Source organism: Ambystoma mexicanum, chromosome 8 (genome assembly GCF_040938575.1).
Source record: "Ambystoma mexicanum isolate Mex_15411 chromosome 8, UKY_AmexF1_1, whole genome shotgun sequence".
Taxonomy (NCBI): Eukaryota; Metazoa; Chordata; class Amphibia; order Caudata; family Ambystomatidae; genus Ambystoma; species Ambystoma mexicanum.
In genome coordinates this window covers 1103336631-1103355282 of record NC_090929.1, presented here as the reverse complement: position 1 = coordinate 1103355282, position 18652 = coordinate 1103336631, and the positions used below count along the sequence as shown (strand labels likewise).

Here is an 18652-nt window from a genome sequence, read left to right as displayed (position 1 = left end):
TGCCTGAGAGCAGATACAATTCCCTCCTGTGCTATGGACTCTGACCCCCTTGTGACAAACCTCTGGAGTGACCTTGGTTAAGTACTGAGGGGATACTGGTGGCCCCATTGATGCATTGTCCACCTTGAATCCTGCAGTTACCACATGTTCTAGTACAATGATGGCCTGGTTTGGCTGTAATCTTCTTCTGTTCTTCCTACAGTGCTGTTCCTGGGTGTCCTCGTCTTTCTTGGGGCCCTGATGATTTGGCTGACTCTCTACCCCGTGCAGTTCTTGGAAACCCTTCTGGAGCTGACGGTTATCAATGACATGAACTTCAAGATGGTTCTACTGGGATTAGCTGCTCTGAACTTTGTTGCTGCTTTCCTTCTGGAGGTAGGAGGCATGGGATTTAATCTGCCCACACTGGTCCTGTGTCCATATTATCTGCAAGCACACAGAAAACAGTCCATCACTCTCACACTGTCACTAAATACATTGTGGTAAGCAGTCTGTAAGATCTGTGAAACAAAGACATGCTGAATGCCCTGGGAGCTCCCCAACTGATACAAAACGATAACACTTCAGCACCCACTGTCCGAAATCTCTCCAACTGCACCGAAAGCAGTTTTTTATTTTTTAATTAAATGTCCACCTTCCCTTTTGACCAGCCAGAACAAGTCTACCCCGGCCCTCTCCCCCTCAGAATAATGTTTGGCAACATACCTGGCTACAAGCTCTGTCGCCACCACTCATCTGGCCAGTTCTTGTTCCAACTGTGCTACCCTCAGTTCAAGGCCCTTCACTTCATTGCCTATAACTCATTGCAACGCCACATTGGCTGAAATGCAGACACCACTAATGAACACCTTCGGCGCCTCCGTCCCTGTACTCTTATTTGCAGTGGAACCCATGTTGTCCTCCAGGAACTGCTGTATCTGGTTCCTTAATGAACTCCTGAAGGCACCATCCAGTAGCATCTTAATATTAAATTTCCATTTGGGTACAGGAGGTTGAACATTCTTCCTATCAACCCCATCAACAGCGGTGCGTGATCTGACCGGGTCCTTTCCAAAAATACAACTGAAGAGACCAATTCGCACCCTTCCTCTCCCACAAAGGCATAATCAATATGTGAATAGGAGCCATTTCTTTTATTTTTATTTATTTATTTTGTGTTTATAAAGTGCCGATACACCATGTTTTTCAAGGCACAATGTCCTCCGTCTGGGCCTCACTGTCCTCAGTCTGGGCGTTTCTTCCACCTGCCTGGTATCCCAAATCTAGGTGTTATTGCTTTTACCGTTGTGCCCATTTTAGGCTTTTCTCCTACTTACCAGGCATCCCCAAACTAAGTGCTGCTTAGGATTCTCGCCAATCCCTTGGTATCTAAGGCACAGATGCCCTTGAGTGATTGCTGTGTCTCCAACCCAGACACTTACACTCACTGTGTGTTCCCTTTTACCCCAGTTTTCCCCACCTGGCAGTGTGCCCCTTTCTCCCACTGCCGTGTCCCTATCCCATGGGCTGCCCATCCGCTCAGCTGTCCAACCTACAGGAGTCGCCTCTGTTCTGCTGCACACGAACCACATGATCTCTACCACTTCAACGACTAGCTAGTCGCATAGCCCGGCCTCTTTCTCAGCTGCAACCTATCTTTAATAAACCCTAACAGAACCGCGCCCCATAGCCAACCTTAATACTCACCGCACTGAAATAGGAGTAACTGCATTTGCCAAGTGTGTAGAGCCCGTCATGCATCTCATAATCAGCGACGACCCTAGACAGAAACTTTGCCGTCGTGGCACTTTCCACATCCGCCACACAGTCCAATACACAGTTAAAATCCCCCAGCCAGAGGACCCAGGAAGCCCTGTGCCCTGCGATGAGATCCTGCATCCCCTGACAAAACTCTGCCTGTGCCACATTAGGGGCATATGTCCCAAGAATAAATACAGGAAGACTCAGTTCTTCTACCACTGCAACATATCTCCCCTCCTGATCCACCATAAACTGTATGACTCTCACTCGGGCAGTATCCCTAATACAAATTAGAACCCCCCCCCCTCACTAGAGTAACTTTGCTGAAAATGTTGGGGGGGACATGACATCTGAAGAAAAGGTGCCCCAGCCAAATGAATGGGGGCAAAATGGTGTGCCATGAAGGTTGGGGACAAACACCCCTGCCCCCCCCTAAAATTACGCCCATGCCCCCCCTTGAGGAGGAGAAGGCTGTGCCAATAACTCCTCCTTCCCAATGCGCGCTGAACGCATTCAACCCCCATGCATCAAGGTGGGTCTCCTGTAGAATTGCCACTGTCTAATGAGGTATGAGCGTATCTTGCCTCTCTTCACAAAGTTATTTAACTCCCTCACAAATGTAGTTGTTACTGTTTTTTGCTGTTGTATCCTCAATATAGGGCTCCCTCCCACTTTTAATTTTTTTTTTATTTATTGAACATTTGTATGGTCCCTATACACAGGTGTTTCCAGGTACCACAAGACAAAGATGAGTGTGGGGGGGGGACATGGGAATCCAAAAAGTAGAACAACAAAGAACGGTTATATTGGCCTTGGGACCATGCAATCCTACCATGCAAGTGCATGAACAAGGTGGCAAGTGCAAGGGGGAGAGGGTAGTGGGAGAAGTGCAGGAGCGGGGTACCCCCAAGGGTGGGGGCAAGGAAGTGCTGGGCGGGCCAAGGCGGCAAGTGGCAGGGGAAGGGGGTGAGGGAGGGAGGATGAGTGTGCTGGCAAGGGAGGACCAAGTTGGCCTAGTCCACGGAAGGAAACCCAAGGGCAAGTGCTGGCGGGACTGGTAGGGGGTGTCCTGGCCCCTGTATGACTCTGAGAGGACCATGCCCCAGTCGCAGCGGTAGATGGAGAGTTAGCAAGGGAGGGGGAGAGGGAAGGAAGAGGAGAAAAGGAAAGTCTTGAGAAGTTTCCAGAACTTAAGAAGATCCGGCTCAAGTCTGCGGGCGAGAGGGAGGCCATTCCAAAAGGAGGCGTCAGCTGAGGAAAGTGATCTACCTCCCACTCTGCTTGGAGAATCGTTTGACCTGCAGAAAGTTGGAACCAGAAGACTGAAGGGCTCTGGCCGGGAGGTATTTAGGGAGGGAAAGCTGGATGTAAAGAGGTCCCTGGCCCCAGACAGCCTTTTGGATGATGTAAAGGGTCTTGAATTTGATCCTTGTGGTGACCGGGAGCAAGTGGAGAGATTGTAGGGCTAGAGAGATGCAGCCCTATAATCTTTCTACTTGACAGGTATCTCAAATCTACACATTACCACTTGTACTGTTGTGTCTTCAATTCACCCACTTGCCAGGACCCAAATTTAGGTGTTATTGTTATTACTGTTGGGCCCTCAATACAGGCTTCTCCCCTGCTGTGTCCTCAGTCTGGGCCTTTCTCCCACCTGCCGGGTATTCCGAATCTAGGCGTTAACGCATTTACTGTTTTTCCCATTTTAGGCTTTTCTCCCACTTCCCTGGCATCCCCAAACTAAGTGTTGCTGCGGTGCTCCCAGTTTAGGCTTCTCGCCAATCCCTTGGTATCTAAGGTACAGGTGCCCTAGAGTGATTGCCGTGTTTCCAACACAGACACTGCCACCCACTGCGGGTTCCTCGTACCCCAGTTTTCTCCACCTAGCACAGTGCTCCAATCCTAGGTGTTCTCTCACACCCCACAACTGCTGTGTCCCCATCCCAGGGGCTGCCCATCCGCTCAGCTGTCCAACCCCTATGGGTTGTCTCTCTGGTGCTGCACACAAACCACAAGATCTCTACCACTTCAACGGCCAGCAAGTCGCATAGGCACACTCTTTCTCAGCCTAACTAGCTTTGATAACCCCTAAAAGAACCATGCCCCATAGCCAACCCTAATACCCACCGCCCTAGCTAGCCCATTCGGAGGTATTGAACAGCTTCACCTCAACCTACACAAAAACCCAACCACCTAAATTAGCAGAAACTACACCAGGCGAATCACCAACTTCAAATCCATGGAACAAGACAGAGTTGACCCTACAGCATCAACCATAGGACGTCCGAGATAAACACCAAAAACCACACCGGAGTCACAAAGGAAATACCAGTAAACAATTGAACCACAAGAGTTTACAACCCCTGGTTCAACAACCACAACCTCACCAACTTCAAGCAACAGCTAACCACAAACGGCAAAGACTAAACCCTGAGGACCAGGAAACATACCAATTCAAAAAGGACACACACTCAAAGGAATTCAGCCCACAACCAAAACACCATGCCTTGCCACAAGAAAGAGAAATAAGCCAGAAGGGACAACAGAAATAATAAGGAAGACTAAGCCGCACACAAAGGGGCAGACCAGCAAGATCTCACATGGCCAAATAAGACAGACCGAGGACACATACTAAGAACAGAGCAAAGACAGACTACATTGTTCGCTACTTCTCCACATACGAATACCTTGTAAGTAAAGACGGACCACCAACAGCAAACCCACAGGCAAAAAGCAAAACAAATACAGACCCCACCGGAATGCCAAATGCAACACGACAATTGATAAGCCACCCCAACCTGGACTGCAACATGGAAAATACTCCAACAGGAATCAGGGGCAAACTCGAATCCATTACACTCTACATGCCCTAAATCACCAAAGACTGTAACAAAGGACGGGCACCAACACAACTAACCAGTCGTAACGAACCAAAACCAATCAACACTGCCATCTATCTAATCAATCTACTTGATGGAGACTGACACCAAAGAACTCCCCCTCCCAGCATGAACAACCATGGGAGAACCACCAGCAACGAAATTTCAACCGGCAACACACCGAACCAAAAATACAAACAACCCAAAAGGAAAATCAAACAAACTAAGCTACAGCCTACTCAACGTTAGATCCATGGCAAAACACTCAATAGAAAGCCATGACCTTCTAAGCGAAGTAGGCACAGACGTGCTCTTTCTTACAGAAACCTGGTTATCAGACACTACAGAACCATCACGAATGAAACCATACTGGACAACTACACGCCAACAGAGAAAACCAAAGAGCCGGAATCGCAATCATACAGAAAGAACACATGCAAGCGTCTCAACTCATCCCAACCAACGTAGAAGACTGTGAATCCCTCCTCCCCAATACCGAACTCAGCGACCAAACCAACATAGTATTCCTCCTGAGCTACAGACCACCATCTTACAACCCCAACTTCGCAACAAGTCATACCAAAAACAAACTCAGTCAGGTTAGGTGAATCATCATTCTCAGCCTTGGCCCTCACACTGTGAAACGCACTCCCACCCCACATCCGACTCACTGAAGACCTCATGTCTTTCCGCAAATTACTGAAAACATGGCTCTTCCCCTAAAACCGACTCCTAACTCAAACTAACTCAAACTGGATAACAGCAACTCAATGACATTTGCCCAAAATGCTAGATCATAAATAGCAATCCAGCATCATGATCCGAGCGAGAAATCGAAAACTAATAACCTCTAAGGTAAGCTAAAAAGGACAAACAAAATAGAATGAGTAAAAAGGATCAAAGCTGTGAAGTGGATAAAAAGAATAAGTTGTATGAGAGCAGTAAAATGGTTGAAATTAATGAAATGGATGAAATAAATGTAATAGACAAGAGGATCAAAGTGGATGAGAGGAATAAAGTGGAAACAGCAATTCAACTAGCCCAAACTACTAGATCATAAATAACAATAACATAAATAACAATCCAACATCAAGATCCAAGCGAGAAATCGAAAACTAATAACCTCTAATGTAAACTAAAAAGGACAAACAGAATAGAATGAGTAAAGTGGATCAAAGCAGTAAGTGGATAAAAAGAATAAATTGTATGAAAGCAGTAAAGTGGTTGAAATTAATTAAATGGATGAAATAAATGCAATGGAAGAGAGGAACAAAATGGACGAGAGGAATAAAGTGGAGAGGATGGAAAAGATGACTACAGGATACGGATGAGTGCACAGAGTGCACGGAACAGCTACAGTGCATGAAACAGATAGATGGCATGGAATGTAAGAGTGTATGTTATAAATGGAACGAATAGAATAGACGATTCGAGTGCTTGAGACGGGTGTAGTGCATGGGACAGATGGAGAACATGGAACGGATCGAGTGCGTGCGACAAGTGACATGGGTTGAACCGATAATGCAGGATGAATGGATGAAGTGAGTGGAGCAGATGAAGTTGGTAGAGTGGATGAGTGCATAGAGCGGATGAGTGCGCAGAGCGGAGTAGAGCGTATAAGAATGTAGAGCGGGTGAGCGCAGAATGAATGAGAGCATGGAGCGGATTGGAATGTGGAGTAGATGAGAGCGTGGAGCGGATGTAGGGTGTGTTGCGGATGTAGGGTATGGAGTGGATGATAGCATGGAGCGGATGTAGGGTGTTGAGCAGATTAAGGGTGTTGAGAGGATGTAGGGTGTGGTGGTGTCGAGCAGATGTTGGTGTTGAACAGATTTAGGGTTTTGAGTGGATGTAGGGTGTGGTGGTGTGGAGCGGATGTAGGGTGTGGAGCGGATGTAGGGTGTGGAGCGGGAGTAGTATGTGGAAGGAACGGGTCAAGTATGTGGACGGAACGGATGTAAAGTGTGGTGCGGGTGTACAGTGTAGAGCCAACGGTTGATGTATGTGGATGAAACGGGTGAAGTGGGTGGAAGGAATGTGTGAAGTGGGTGGAAGGAACGGGTGATGTATCTGGGAGGAATGGATGTAGAGTGTGGAGAGGTTGTAGAGTGTGGAGCAAACGGGTGATGTATGTGGATGGAACAGGTGAAGTGGGTGGATGGAACGGGTGAAGTGGGTGGATGGAACGGGTGAAGTGGGTGGTCGGAACGGGTGATGTATCTGGACGGAACGGGTGATGTATGTGGACGGAACGGGTGAAGTGGGTGGAAGGAACGGGTGAAGTGGGTGGAAGCAACGGGTGAAGTGGGTGGAACGGGTGAAGTGGGTGGATGGAACGGGTGAAGTGGGTGGTCGGAACGGGTGATGTATCTGGACGGAACGGGTGATGTATGTGGACGGAACGGGTGAAGTGGGTGGAAGGAACGGGTGAAGTGGGTGGAATGGGTGAAGTGGGTGGAACGAATGAAGTATGTGGATGGATCGGGCAAAATGAGTGGATGGAATCGGGGGAAGTGGGTGAATGGAACAGGTGAAGTATGTAGAACGAACGAGAGAAGTAGGTAGATGGAATGGAGAAAGTGGGTGTATGGAACGGATGAAGTATGTAGATGGATGTAATAGATGAAGTATGTGGAAGGAACAGGTGAAATATGTGGGAGAATGGAACGGGTGAAGTATGTGGATGGAACGGGTGAATGGAACGGGTGAAGTATGTGGATGGAACGGGTGAAGTATGTGGATGGAACGGACAAAGTATCTGGGTGTAACGGGTGGAGTGGGTGGAACGGGTAAAGTGGGTGAAAAGAAAGAAGTGTGTGGACGAAACAGGTGAAGTGGGTAGAACGGATGAAGTAGGTGGATGAACGGATGAAGTATGTGGATGGAACCGGTGAAGTGGGTGGAACCGGTGAAGTGGATGGAACGTGTAAAGTAGGTGGACGAACGAATAATGTATGTGGATGAACGGATGGAGTGGGTGGAACGAGTAAAGTGGGTGGAACGGGTGAAGTGGGTGGATCGAAAGGTGCGTGGACGAAAAGGGTGAAGAGGGTAGAACGGATGAAGTAGGTGGATGAACGGATGAAGAATGTGGGTGGAACGGGTGATGTGGGTGAACGGGTGATGTGGGTGAACGTGTGAAGTGGGTGAACGTGTGAAGTGGGTAGAACGGATGAAGTGTGTGGATGAAACGGGTGAAGTGGATGGAACAGATGAAGTAGGTTGACAAATGGATAATGTATGTGGATGAACGGATGACGTATGTGGATGGAACGGGTGAAACAGGGTGTATGGAACGTGTCAAGTATGTGGATGGATGATGCATGGAGAACGGATAACGCGGGTAGAACGAATGAAATGAGCAGACTGGATGATGAAGGGATAACATGCATAGATCGGACAGAGTTCATTGATCAGAAGGAATACATAGAACTGATAGAACTGATTGAACTGATAGTGTGCATAGAACTGAGCGAGTACATGCAACGGATGAAATGCACGGAACAGATAGAGGGCACGGAATGGACAATGTACAAAAAATGATTAGAGTGCATGGAACGATCAAAGTGCATAAAACGATCGAAGTGCATAGTATGGTTGGAGTGCATAAAATGGAGTGCATGGAACGGTTGGAGTGCATGGAACGGTTGGAGTGCATGGAACGGTTGGAGTGTGCTTGATCTCAAGCACCTAAGGTAAACCACCATATCACATCTCCACGCTTACTCTTCTTCACACCACCACTCAACTAGAACACAGCGATACTATGCCACCATTCGGTATAGCTGTTCTCATACCATCTCTTGCCTCATACTCCCCATCATCCTAACTAAACACAGCTGGTTACACACCCTCCAGCCTAGGCGTTCTCCTCAGGCCTAACGCAGCCAGAATCGGACTGGATAACAACCTGCCAGAACGAACAAATACTCTTGATCTCTGAGCCACCACATCTACCGCTAAGAAGCAGCTATTCACATGAATGCCACACCAACTGCACACATATCCGGTGCTCACACGCACCTTATGACCCTCTCTCTTCTCTCTACTGACTTGAATTTGGTTCCCAAGGGCGTTCAACCTACCAGCGCCTTGAGATCATACCAATGGTAAATAAGGCGCTATATTAATGCAAAGTAACATAACATAACAAAATTAGCTGACGCGGCTGCCATTTTATCAACCTACCACAACATCCTAGTCGTACTGGGAGACTTCAACATCTGCTTCAAAAAAGAAAACAAAACCACAGCAAACTCACTATGCGCATTCCTGGAAATATTGCATTTCAAGTCAATAGTAAATGGATCCACCCACTTTGCCGGACACAATTTTTGGCAGAGAGCGTCTATGCGCATCTGCGCCACCAACAGCGATGGTATGAAGCGACTATTTTTTGATACCATTCTACATCACATTCCAAACCCTCCTGCTGGCCGGAAAGGATCTACCACATGCCAGCAAGAAAATAAACTGCAAGAACTTAGACATGGAGACCTTAACAAACTTATTAGACTCAACCCCTCTGAGCAGAACAGAACCCACAGAAACAACCCTGAATGCAGCAGAAAACACACTGAACACCTGGATCGCCAAGTGCATTGACCACCTGGTACCAGCAAAACCATTCAAAGCCACACCAAAAGATCTGGCAGCAAAATGGTTCACAGAAGAACTGAAGGAACTAAACAAAAATCATAAAATGGAAAAAGAATAGAGAGAACAATATGAGGCAAAATAAAATACCAAAGACAGCTCAGACTATATAAATCAACAGTCCTCAAAGCAAAAAAAATACTATTACGCCACAAGAATGGAATCGTCAAACAATTCACATAAAACTCCTCAGAATTATCAAAGAGATAAAAAAAACTCTCATCCTGCAAGAACTCCATCATCTCTGGACACAACCACCTGAGATCAAAAATAGAAACAATCCAGCAGACCATCAACACAACCCGGGCTAATTAAACTACAACCACCGAACCACATATACCGGGGGAAACACAGACTACAGCAACACCCACCTGCCTAGAATTGATCACAGAAGAAACCTTTACCGATCACAGAAGAAACCTTTACCACACTGATCAAAGACACCAACCTTGCAGGATCCTCAAGGGACCCCTACCTCCCCCGACCTCTACAAAGGAATCCTCAACCACAGAACCCCAGAAACACACTTCCGAATCCTAATTAACCTTTCACTCAAAAGAGGAATTTTAGCACCCGTCTTCAAATCAGCATACATCAAACCACTGATAAAAAGGGAATCGGTGCAGAAGACCTGAGTAACTAAAGACCGATATCCAGCCTGCCCTACCCAGCGGAGATCCTGCAGAACCATGTGTACAAGATCCTACTTAAATACATTTAAACTAACAGAATAGTTGACGGGTCACAGGTTGGCTTCCGACCAATGCGAGGAACAGAATTAGCGCTCCTACCGATATGGGATGACCTGAAAATAAACACAGATGACGATGCCCAATCGGCCCTCATACCAATGGACATATCAGCGGCTTTCAACACAATCAGCCGTGCAACACTAATAAAAGACTGTTGAAATGTGGCATACAGGGATCTGCTCTTAAGTGGTTTACCTCATTCCTAACAAACCGAACAGAGATCCTACCCCCCACCGTTCACCTCAAACACCAAATATATAGCCTGCAGATTCCCACAGGGATCAAGCATCTCCCCTCTGCTTTTCAAAATCTACCGTGTCGAGTGATGAAAATCATTCAAATCCACGGACTAACCGCCTACAACCGAGACAACACAAAACTGATTGTGAAAATGAACAGAACCCAGGAACAAAATAACTGCCTCAACAACTGCTTCACAGACATCTATAATTGGATGACAACAAACAACCTTAAACTACACAAGGAAATAATAGAAATGATGCTCTCACTCGCAGAAATCAACGCAGGCAACCCACAACCGGACTGGCCGGCCAGGAAATGCAACCATAGACTACCAACGTAGTAAATAAGCTAGGAAAAACCGACTATGGCTGGAACCGCAAGTCAATGCAATCACCAAAAAATGTTCTCTTCCTAAAACTACTCTGAGGATTACTCCCTTACCTCTCCTTCCCTCACAGAACCCTCACAATCGTATCCCTGATACTCACACAAATTGACTACGCAAACAGCCTAGGAACCTAGGAATGTTGGAAAGATTCACCAAAAAACTCCAAAGAGTGCAAAACACAGCAGCCAGGATTCTTTTAAGACTAAACAGAAGAGACCAGATCACTCCAGCACTGAAAAGCCTACACTGGTTACCAGTAAAGAAACGCATTCAATTCAAAGCACTGTGCATCGCCCACAAAGCCTTGCACAAATAAGGAGCTGAATTCCTCCAAGACAAGATCAGCCAGTACCACCCAAGAAGGGACCCAAGATCCAGCAACGACCTACAAATGGAGACAAAACATTACAAAAAAGGAAATTCGGCAGAAAAGCGTTCTCACGTCTAATTGCAAACCTCTGGAACACCATGCCCAAAGAAATCGGAACCACAGAAGACCACATCACCTTCAGGAAACTACTCAAAACCTGGCTATTCAACAGACAATGACAACCGAAGCAGTAACATGACAGACCAAAAAGAAATGCACTAAGGGACACGGTTTCACAAAAAGGCACCAATGGCATGGAGGACCAAAACATGGCACCACTGCTGCTCGCGCCCCTGCCACGTCCCAACAACTAGACAGAACCACAAAATACTGTAGACCAACCAAAGGAAATATTTTAAGGATGGCCCCAAGCCTAATTATACACCAAGGAAACTCTGGTAATCCATGAATTCATAATACCCCTCAACCAGCCCCCCCCCCCTCCAGGGCATCTGTAACCTATAACCATGGGCCACCAAATAGAGCACCCTCCCCACTATACTTAAAACTTCCTGATACCCCCTCTCCCCCGGAACCAACCAGACATCAGTTATGCACCCTATGACCACAACTACCCAGGACGAACAATCAATCACCAACCGGTGACAATAACCGCAAGGGAAGTCAACCCGGACCTGGAGAAGAGTGAAGATGGGCAGACAAACCTCAACCAGAAACGTGGCTTGATACTATTAAGCGACAACCAAAGAGTCACACCAGAGGCTCCACCAAACCGACCGATTTACTTACCCACTTCCCCTTCCTGCTCCTCCAACATAACCATCTCCACTACACTAGAACTTGGGGTAGCCACACTGCACTAAACACACCAAGAATCAATTCAATGTTCACACCTCACCATCTCTCTCAGATTCTGGAAGCACACCAAGAGTGAACCACCCGGCACATAGTCCATAAAACCATCAACGACACAAGTACACACCAAGACACCAGATAGTCATACAGCAACAGCCACACTCGACTCTAGGTCCTTTATGGATACAATCTAACCAGTGCACACAACCACAACCCACCACATCACATGACACACCAACACAAACACTGGCAAACACCCGAGGCACTGTCTCTCACCCATACGGTTACAAGGCACGGGGCCTGCCGTACCACTCCCACATGCTAAACAAGACTCAGACACCAGTTCTCTTGGTTCTGAACCTATCCTCTCATCCTCACTAACTCCTCCAAATACCAATCCCACCGAACCCGTCCTCCCACCCCCTACAACCTCATTTAAGGTTCCACCTCTTTACTACCGCCTGACCCTTATGGGCAGATGCAAGTTCAAGTGCAAGGGTATAGCTCAAAGGTCACACTGTTCCTGCCTTTTTAGTACACATCCCAACCCAAAGCCCAGGAACAAGCTATTGTATTTTGAATATGCTGGCCACCAGAGATTGGGGAGCCGCCAAAATATTTGAATGGATGCAGTCCTGAAATTGGAGACTGAGATTTAAGCCCTTACTACGTAATTGGAATCCAATATTGATACAAGTGTTATTACAAAGAATGTTGGTATCTGGGAAAGGTACATCTGATTACCTGTTGCCATTGCCGGATCCCTGTTGTACCCTCCCATCATCAGAATCACTTTCCTTTAGATGGGGCCGGTCCCACAGCTGCCCAGCAGCAACTAACTCTTGACTTCGTAAATGGCCCTCTAGCTTTTTTACAGCATCTAGGGATTTTTGTCATTGCTTTACGCCGTCGTAATCCACAGAGCCCAAAGCAGTTGCCCTCTAATAACTAGAGGCCTCAGGAGGGACAGCAATTGTGGAAAATCACGGGAAAGACAGAACTGTCAGACCACGAGGCTTCCATAGTGTAAAATTGGCCTTTGTTTAACATTGGGACAACCAAAATATCAGAATTAATATCCCATGCAACCAATCAGTTGCATGCTTTATTCCCATTAGAAATAAATGTTGTGGTTGAGGGAAACCCGGTTATGAGATTCAAAATAGCCAATCGTCTAGAAATTGGGGCACTGGTAGCCCCAGTGGTGCTAAACCTCTAGGGTCACATGCTGGTGAGCCTGCGAACACGTGAGACTGCTCAGTAACCTCAGCATAGACTTGCAAGTATAACCCATACCTGCTAAATGTTTTACTACCAACAGTAGATGAAGTACATGAACGGCAAGCTTGTATTGACATGTTTTATTTTAACCTATCCCTGGTTATACTGTATTGGTTACTTCACATCCCTCTGAAGTAGTACGCCTTGGCTGCTCGACCACAACTACCCTCAGTAGTGGAAGGATGCTTAACAAACCCTGCAAATTTTCTTAGATCAGGTTGGTAATCTTGGGGCTTGAACGTAGTCCTCAAGAGATTACTCCTCAAAATTCAAGGAAAAACTGGGGCTTGCGGAGGTCTCTCATTTCCAATTGACTAACCTCTTTGGAGGATTCAGCAAATACAAAATAGTTAATCCAGACCCACAACACCATAATGGTAGAGTACAACATTGATCAGGGTGCAACTTGGCCCAGACAGCTATGGAAGACAGCTAGGCGCTGATTCTCTGCATTATGCAGGCTTAACATTTACTAACAGAAGAACACTGTGCACGGATGGGGCATCCTTTTGATCTCGTGCACAGATGCTACATTTATTTTGCCATTCACTTCAGCTTGCAGACCAGGTTAATACACATGTTGCTGGTGGATGAGCACTTCTGGCGTTCCCCAGAAGTAAAGAGCTTTTCTTCACACACGCCTCATTCCTGTGCATGCTAATTTCAGATAGTTTAATTCTTTTTAAATCAAACTGTTTAAATAGCAATGTTTTCCCCAAACCACAGTCCCTAGCTGAGAGATTTGACATACTGCATGCAAATAGACCAATGCGATAATGCATGGACAGATCTGCAGCCATTGGAAGCTCATGACACTAGTCTGTAGCTTATTGTTCTGTGGTTAGAGGAAAGGCAATTTGTAGGAAATGCTCACCTTAAAGGGCTTTGTCATCTCTAGGCTTCTGTTCTCATTTGTCAGACAGACAGGCAAATGCAACCACTCCACAAGTACCTTCGAACAAAGTGAAGCAAGCTACCGCAGTCTCTATAAGTAACATGCCACTGACAAACATGTATAGGGCTGGAACAGGCCACTGTGTACATACAGTGCAAGCTTTGCTATCGGAAATCGCATGGCAGGCAAGATAGTCAAATAGCCTTAACAACGTACTTTACAGGCATATATTTGCTGCCCTCTGCACAGGCTGTGGACTATACGGGAGTCATGCAGTAAAGGGAAATCTTCCTTACCTTTAAAACTAGTTTTGCATTTTGTTATTCTAAAATCTCACACTTGAGTAGGCCCATACAAAGAACGAGGTTAATGAAGCTTGCCTGATCTCATCCAACAGGCTTAACATGCTGAAGGTGACATTGGTACCCAGGAAACTGTGATGGTCCATAAGATATCGTGCACACACTAACATTGACACGCACAAGATGCATATTTTTTTTTAAAGTTTTAAGCTCCTTCACGATTCAACAACTAGATGATCTGAACCAGACAACGAGCTGAAAAGTAACGGTTACCTTCTCCCCATTCTTGCAACCCAACATTTAAAGGTGATGGCTCTATTCTAGCCAGAAAAGTCCAGTGAGCTGCCTAATTTCGTGTACTAACCCGTTGTTTTTTTTTCTCCAGATTGCACTGGACCATGGTGTCTTGAACTGTCTGCGTTCCCTTCGTGGCCAGAGGGAGTCCAAGAAAGCCTACAAGAGGTTGGAGAAAGAACTGCAAGGCCAGCCATCCTGGCCTCCCCTGAATGAGGTGCTTCTCGCTCGTCCCAGCATGTCTACCTCTTACAGGTAGCAGGAGCAGTTGCCAGGCCTTTCCAAGGAATGCGTCTTTCAGTGAGGGACCTCTTTATGACTATAACCCCTTGCACTCACAGGTGTGATGTGAAGCTGGACCCCCAGTCAAACTGCCTTTGGTGGTGACCTAATGCTGCCAGGGTTGTAGCCCGCCCTTTTTTTTGGGACACACATAGTCTGCCTTCCACATCCAGGACATGTACTCTGTGTATCTCACAGTGGATTGTTTTGCTACCACCCTGTGTCCGTGTGGACCAAATGAAGATTTTTTTTGGAATAGTTATTCCGAAACAAAGTATATGCCTTCTCCAGTGAAACACAAATCTTTATTCCTTTGCAGAGCAGTTTTACCACTATGCTCAAATACGAGGAGCGCACTTTGAAACAGTAACACAGTTTACTGGAAGCAACATGGGTTTACAGAAGGATACCTAAATGACAGGATGTCGACATAGGGAGAGGGGCATTTTCTACATGTCGGAGAACATGTCGTTTGCCCTGATGGCTTGGCATTCTTAGTTGTGACAGTTTGCATTCACTTAAATGTGATGTATGAATTAAATGAGTATTTGGCAGTTCACACAATTGTTGTCGGCAGTGCAGCTACAGACGAGAAGAAAGAGGGAGTACCCATTTTTGTCTACTGAACACTATTTTTAGAAATGTGTTTTTGTATTTTATATATGTGTATGATTTTATCCTTGTGTTTCTTTCTAATGGAGCTTGCCTTTCTTAGTCAACCATCTCATGTGTGACACGCCATTCTTTTTTTCCAATACAGTATGTTTTTAATTGTTTAACTCGGCCTCCACTTTAAGAGACATTGTGTAATAATGCGCTGTGAGTCTGCACCATTAACCGACATCAGACAATGTGTCACATTGCTTTAAGCTGTAGTTTTATTTTCTCCAATATGGTGTTGTATTTTGGCAGGTTATACCAATATATACATGTATGTAATTAGTTTAATGGTACAGATGTTCATCCTGTTGCTTCAGAACATATATGAACTTCTGTAATACAATGGCATGTTGGAATTGGGACTCCACCCTGAAAAGAGAAGGCAGAGGAGGGGCATAGATGACTTTCAGAAGTGTTGAGTTTGGATGGTCCTCCCTTGAGAATGATGAAAACAATATTTTGCATTGAAAGAGCAATAATGTTATGGGTCTCAAATCTGTGCGAGTCCTATGGCCTATGACAATGAACAGAAATATGTCTTTGTGCCACTATCGCAATTGGCTCAAAACTGCACCGTCAAATTCATCAAAAACAATGGTGTGCAATGCATCAGTATATCCTCCATAGAAAAGAGGCCACTAGATAATGGATTCAAAGTGAAGGACAAAACAGCAAAAGTCAACCGTGAAGTACAGGGTGGCATCCTCTTATCCCAAAGATAACTTGCACCCTTCATAAGTCTGGCTGACTAGCAGAAACGATCTTGCCTGTAGGCCTGGTCTTCGAAAAGAGTTCATCTCCCAGCCAATTCATGGGGTCTCTGCACTTGGTAGAACAGTTGCAAATTCCAGATACTCGTAAGCAAGGTTTTACGTCGTATTCCTATCTAAGCCTGGCAAAGGGCAATCCATTCTCTGCGTCAGCCCCACAGAATTCGTACCTTGTTGGGCCGTCCGAATTGAGCCAGTAAGCGCTCGCTGCCCTCAGAGGCAAGTTATTGAAGTGAGCCCTGGTAATTAAAACTCTGTCTTTGGACAGATTGGGCCGTGTTAAATTTCAATATTGCAGAAAGAAAAAGAAAGATGGTTAAGATTTGAATGTTTTACCAATTTCCTTGCCTCTCTGGTCCCGACCATGAACCTAGAGAGGCAGGTTTTCAAAAGCCTGTAACCAACATTGCCAATAGCTACCGGGTTAAGGAAAAGACTGTATGCGCTGATCTGTGAGCGCATGGTCCATGTATGTTTGAACCAGGGAATCTTATCAAGTCAAACACAAAATTTATATGGGAAGAACTGCCTTAGGGTTGTTCCATAAGCACAGCCATACCAGAGTAGCTTCACTGGAAAGTACATCTTCTAGATAGCTTATGCCAAGTGCGAAGTGTGCCGTAGATTACAGGACGCACAGGAATTTCTTTAAATAAGTGTTTTCAACTAGGTGTCAACGTGATAAATTCGAGAAGCCCCATTCAGTTAGGCCTTATTTTACATCGACCACTGGCTTGGCTTTATAGACCGTTCGGGCCATTGGTATAGGTTGCATTTTGCTTTGCGATAAAGCATATACACTGCTCACCTTGTTACTAGATGTTAAACAAAATTTAGGATGACCTTAAATCAGTAAAGTACTAATCTTGAGGTGCAGGGTAGAAAATGCGATCCTGGCTCATGGATCGTAAAATATGCAAATATACAGTAAAGTTCCCACAGTTCGCTACTGTGGGAACTTTACTGTATATTTGCACTGCGTCATGAATTGAAAAACTCCACCAATTGCACGTTGCACTTTCCAAGCCTGTCTGGAAATGTGGACTAAACCACTCAAATTTGATGAGAATCTCACACCCGTATAATCATTGTTTTTGATTAATTTTACTTTTATGACAGTAATCTTTGTTTCACATTTAGAGAATGACTGTAATAAAGTGGTAAAATATGATAAAGCAAAATGCAGCCAGTAGCTTCACGTGCATAGTCCTTGATTTGTTTCCTCTGTGCCAAATACAGGTGATGAAATAATGGCATTTTGGCAGGATAGGGACGGTGTGCCTGTATTCCCTCGTGTCCTGTTCCCAGCTCACACAAAAAATACATGCAGCACCCACTCCATAACAGCTCAACTTATAAAGAAAAGAGTGGTTTAGCGCTAGAATGCGGTGGCATGGGTGCTGCCTCTTAATGTCACCCCCTCTTGCACGGAGCTGCTGCACTATTATGGATGTTCATTTATCACAGATGTGTATGCAACAATTACTGTATTCATTCAGTTGTGTCTCCAGTCTTGACCCATGAGGATTCCCACATGCACCCATTCATGTAAAAACATTTGTTCACATGAGGATTCTGCATTTTCTTCTACCCGGCTGTGCAGTACTGAATAGCAGGACTTGGATAAAATTAGTCTATGTGATGCTGCATATGAGAGCTGCAGTGTGAAGGATGCACACAAATATGTCCCCCAATTTTTGTGACAAATGTTTAACCACTTGAGACCAAAATCATTTGACAAATATCAGGTGGGTCCAGAATCAGATGTCAAGATTGCATCAGGTGGGTCTAGGATCAGATGATAAGATGAGCTTGATTTCAGATCTTTGGAGAGCCAGGATTTTGAGATGCAGAAAGCGCTAGTCCAAATGTTAAACCATGGGTGTGGGCTGTAAAAGAAATGGCAGGCTGTTCCTCCAGCTGATGGTCCCTGAAATGTGGGGCCTACCCACTTGGTTGTGGCCATATCACAGCATTTGGTGGTTGGGGGTGCGGGTTAGCGTATATGTAAAATTGTTTTATTGGTGGGTGGTGAAGGGATATGGGGGCAGAGGTTTGTGTGTCCAACCCCAAAAATCACTGACAAATGCAGAAAAAAGGCCAAAGCAAGCAGATGTCCCTGATCCCTGAAACACTCTATGCAGCAAATATGCTAATGGTTGTTCATGCCTTTGCCTTTCGTGTAGTGCCTTTTTGAGGTCAGATGATGCAGGTGCTACTGACCAGATGACCAGTACTGAGGAGTGGCCACTTCCCATTGTCTGCAGATACTTGCCTAGATGGGTCTGTCTTGTGTTCCTGGGCATTTTTAGATGGCTGCACGG

The 18652-nt window shown here is 45.7% G+C and overlaps 1 protein-coding gene across 4 annotated transcripts in view; it reads left to right on the top strand.

Moving 5' to 3' along the window:
* The window catches only part of ATP13A2 (ATPase cation transporting 13A2), a 749950-nt gene extending 732430 nt beyond the window's left edge, over positions 1-17520 (top strand). For all 4 annotated transcript variants that reach the window (XM_069611124.1, XM_069611127.1, XM_069611125.1 and 1 more), the window contains exons 28-29: positions 203-375; positions 14708-17520. In XM_069611124.1, coding sequence (XP_069467225.1) covers positions 203-375; positions 14708-14875 — 341 coding nt within the window. In that variant the 3' untranslated portion in view covers positions 14876-17520. The remainder of the gene's footprint in view (positions 1-202; positions 376-14707) is intronic.
* Positions 17521-18652: the final 1132 nt, after the last annotated feature.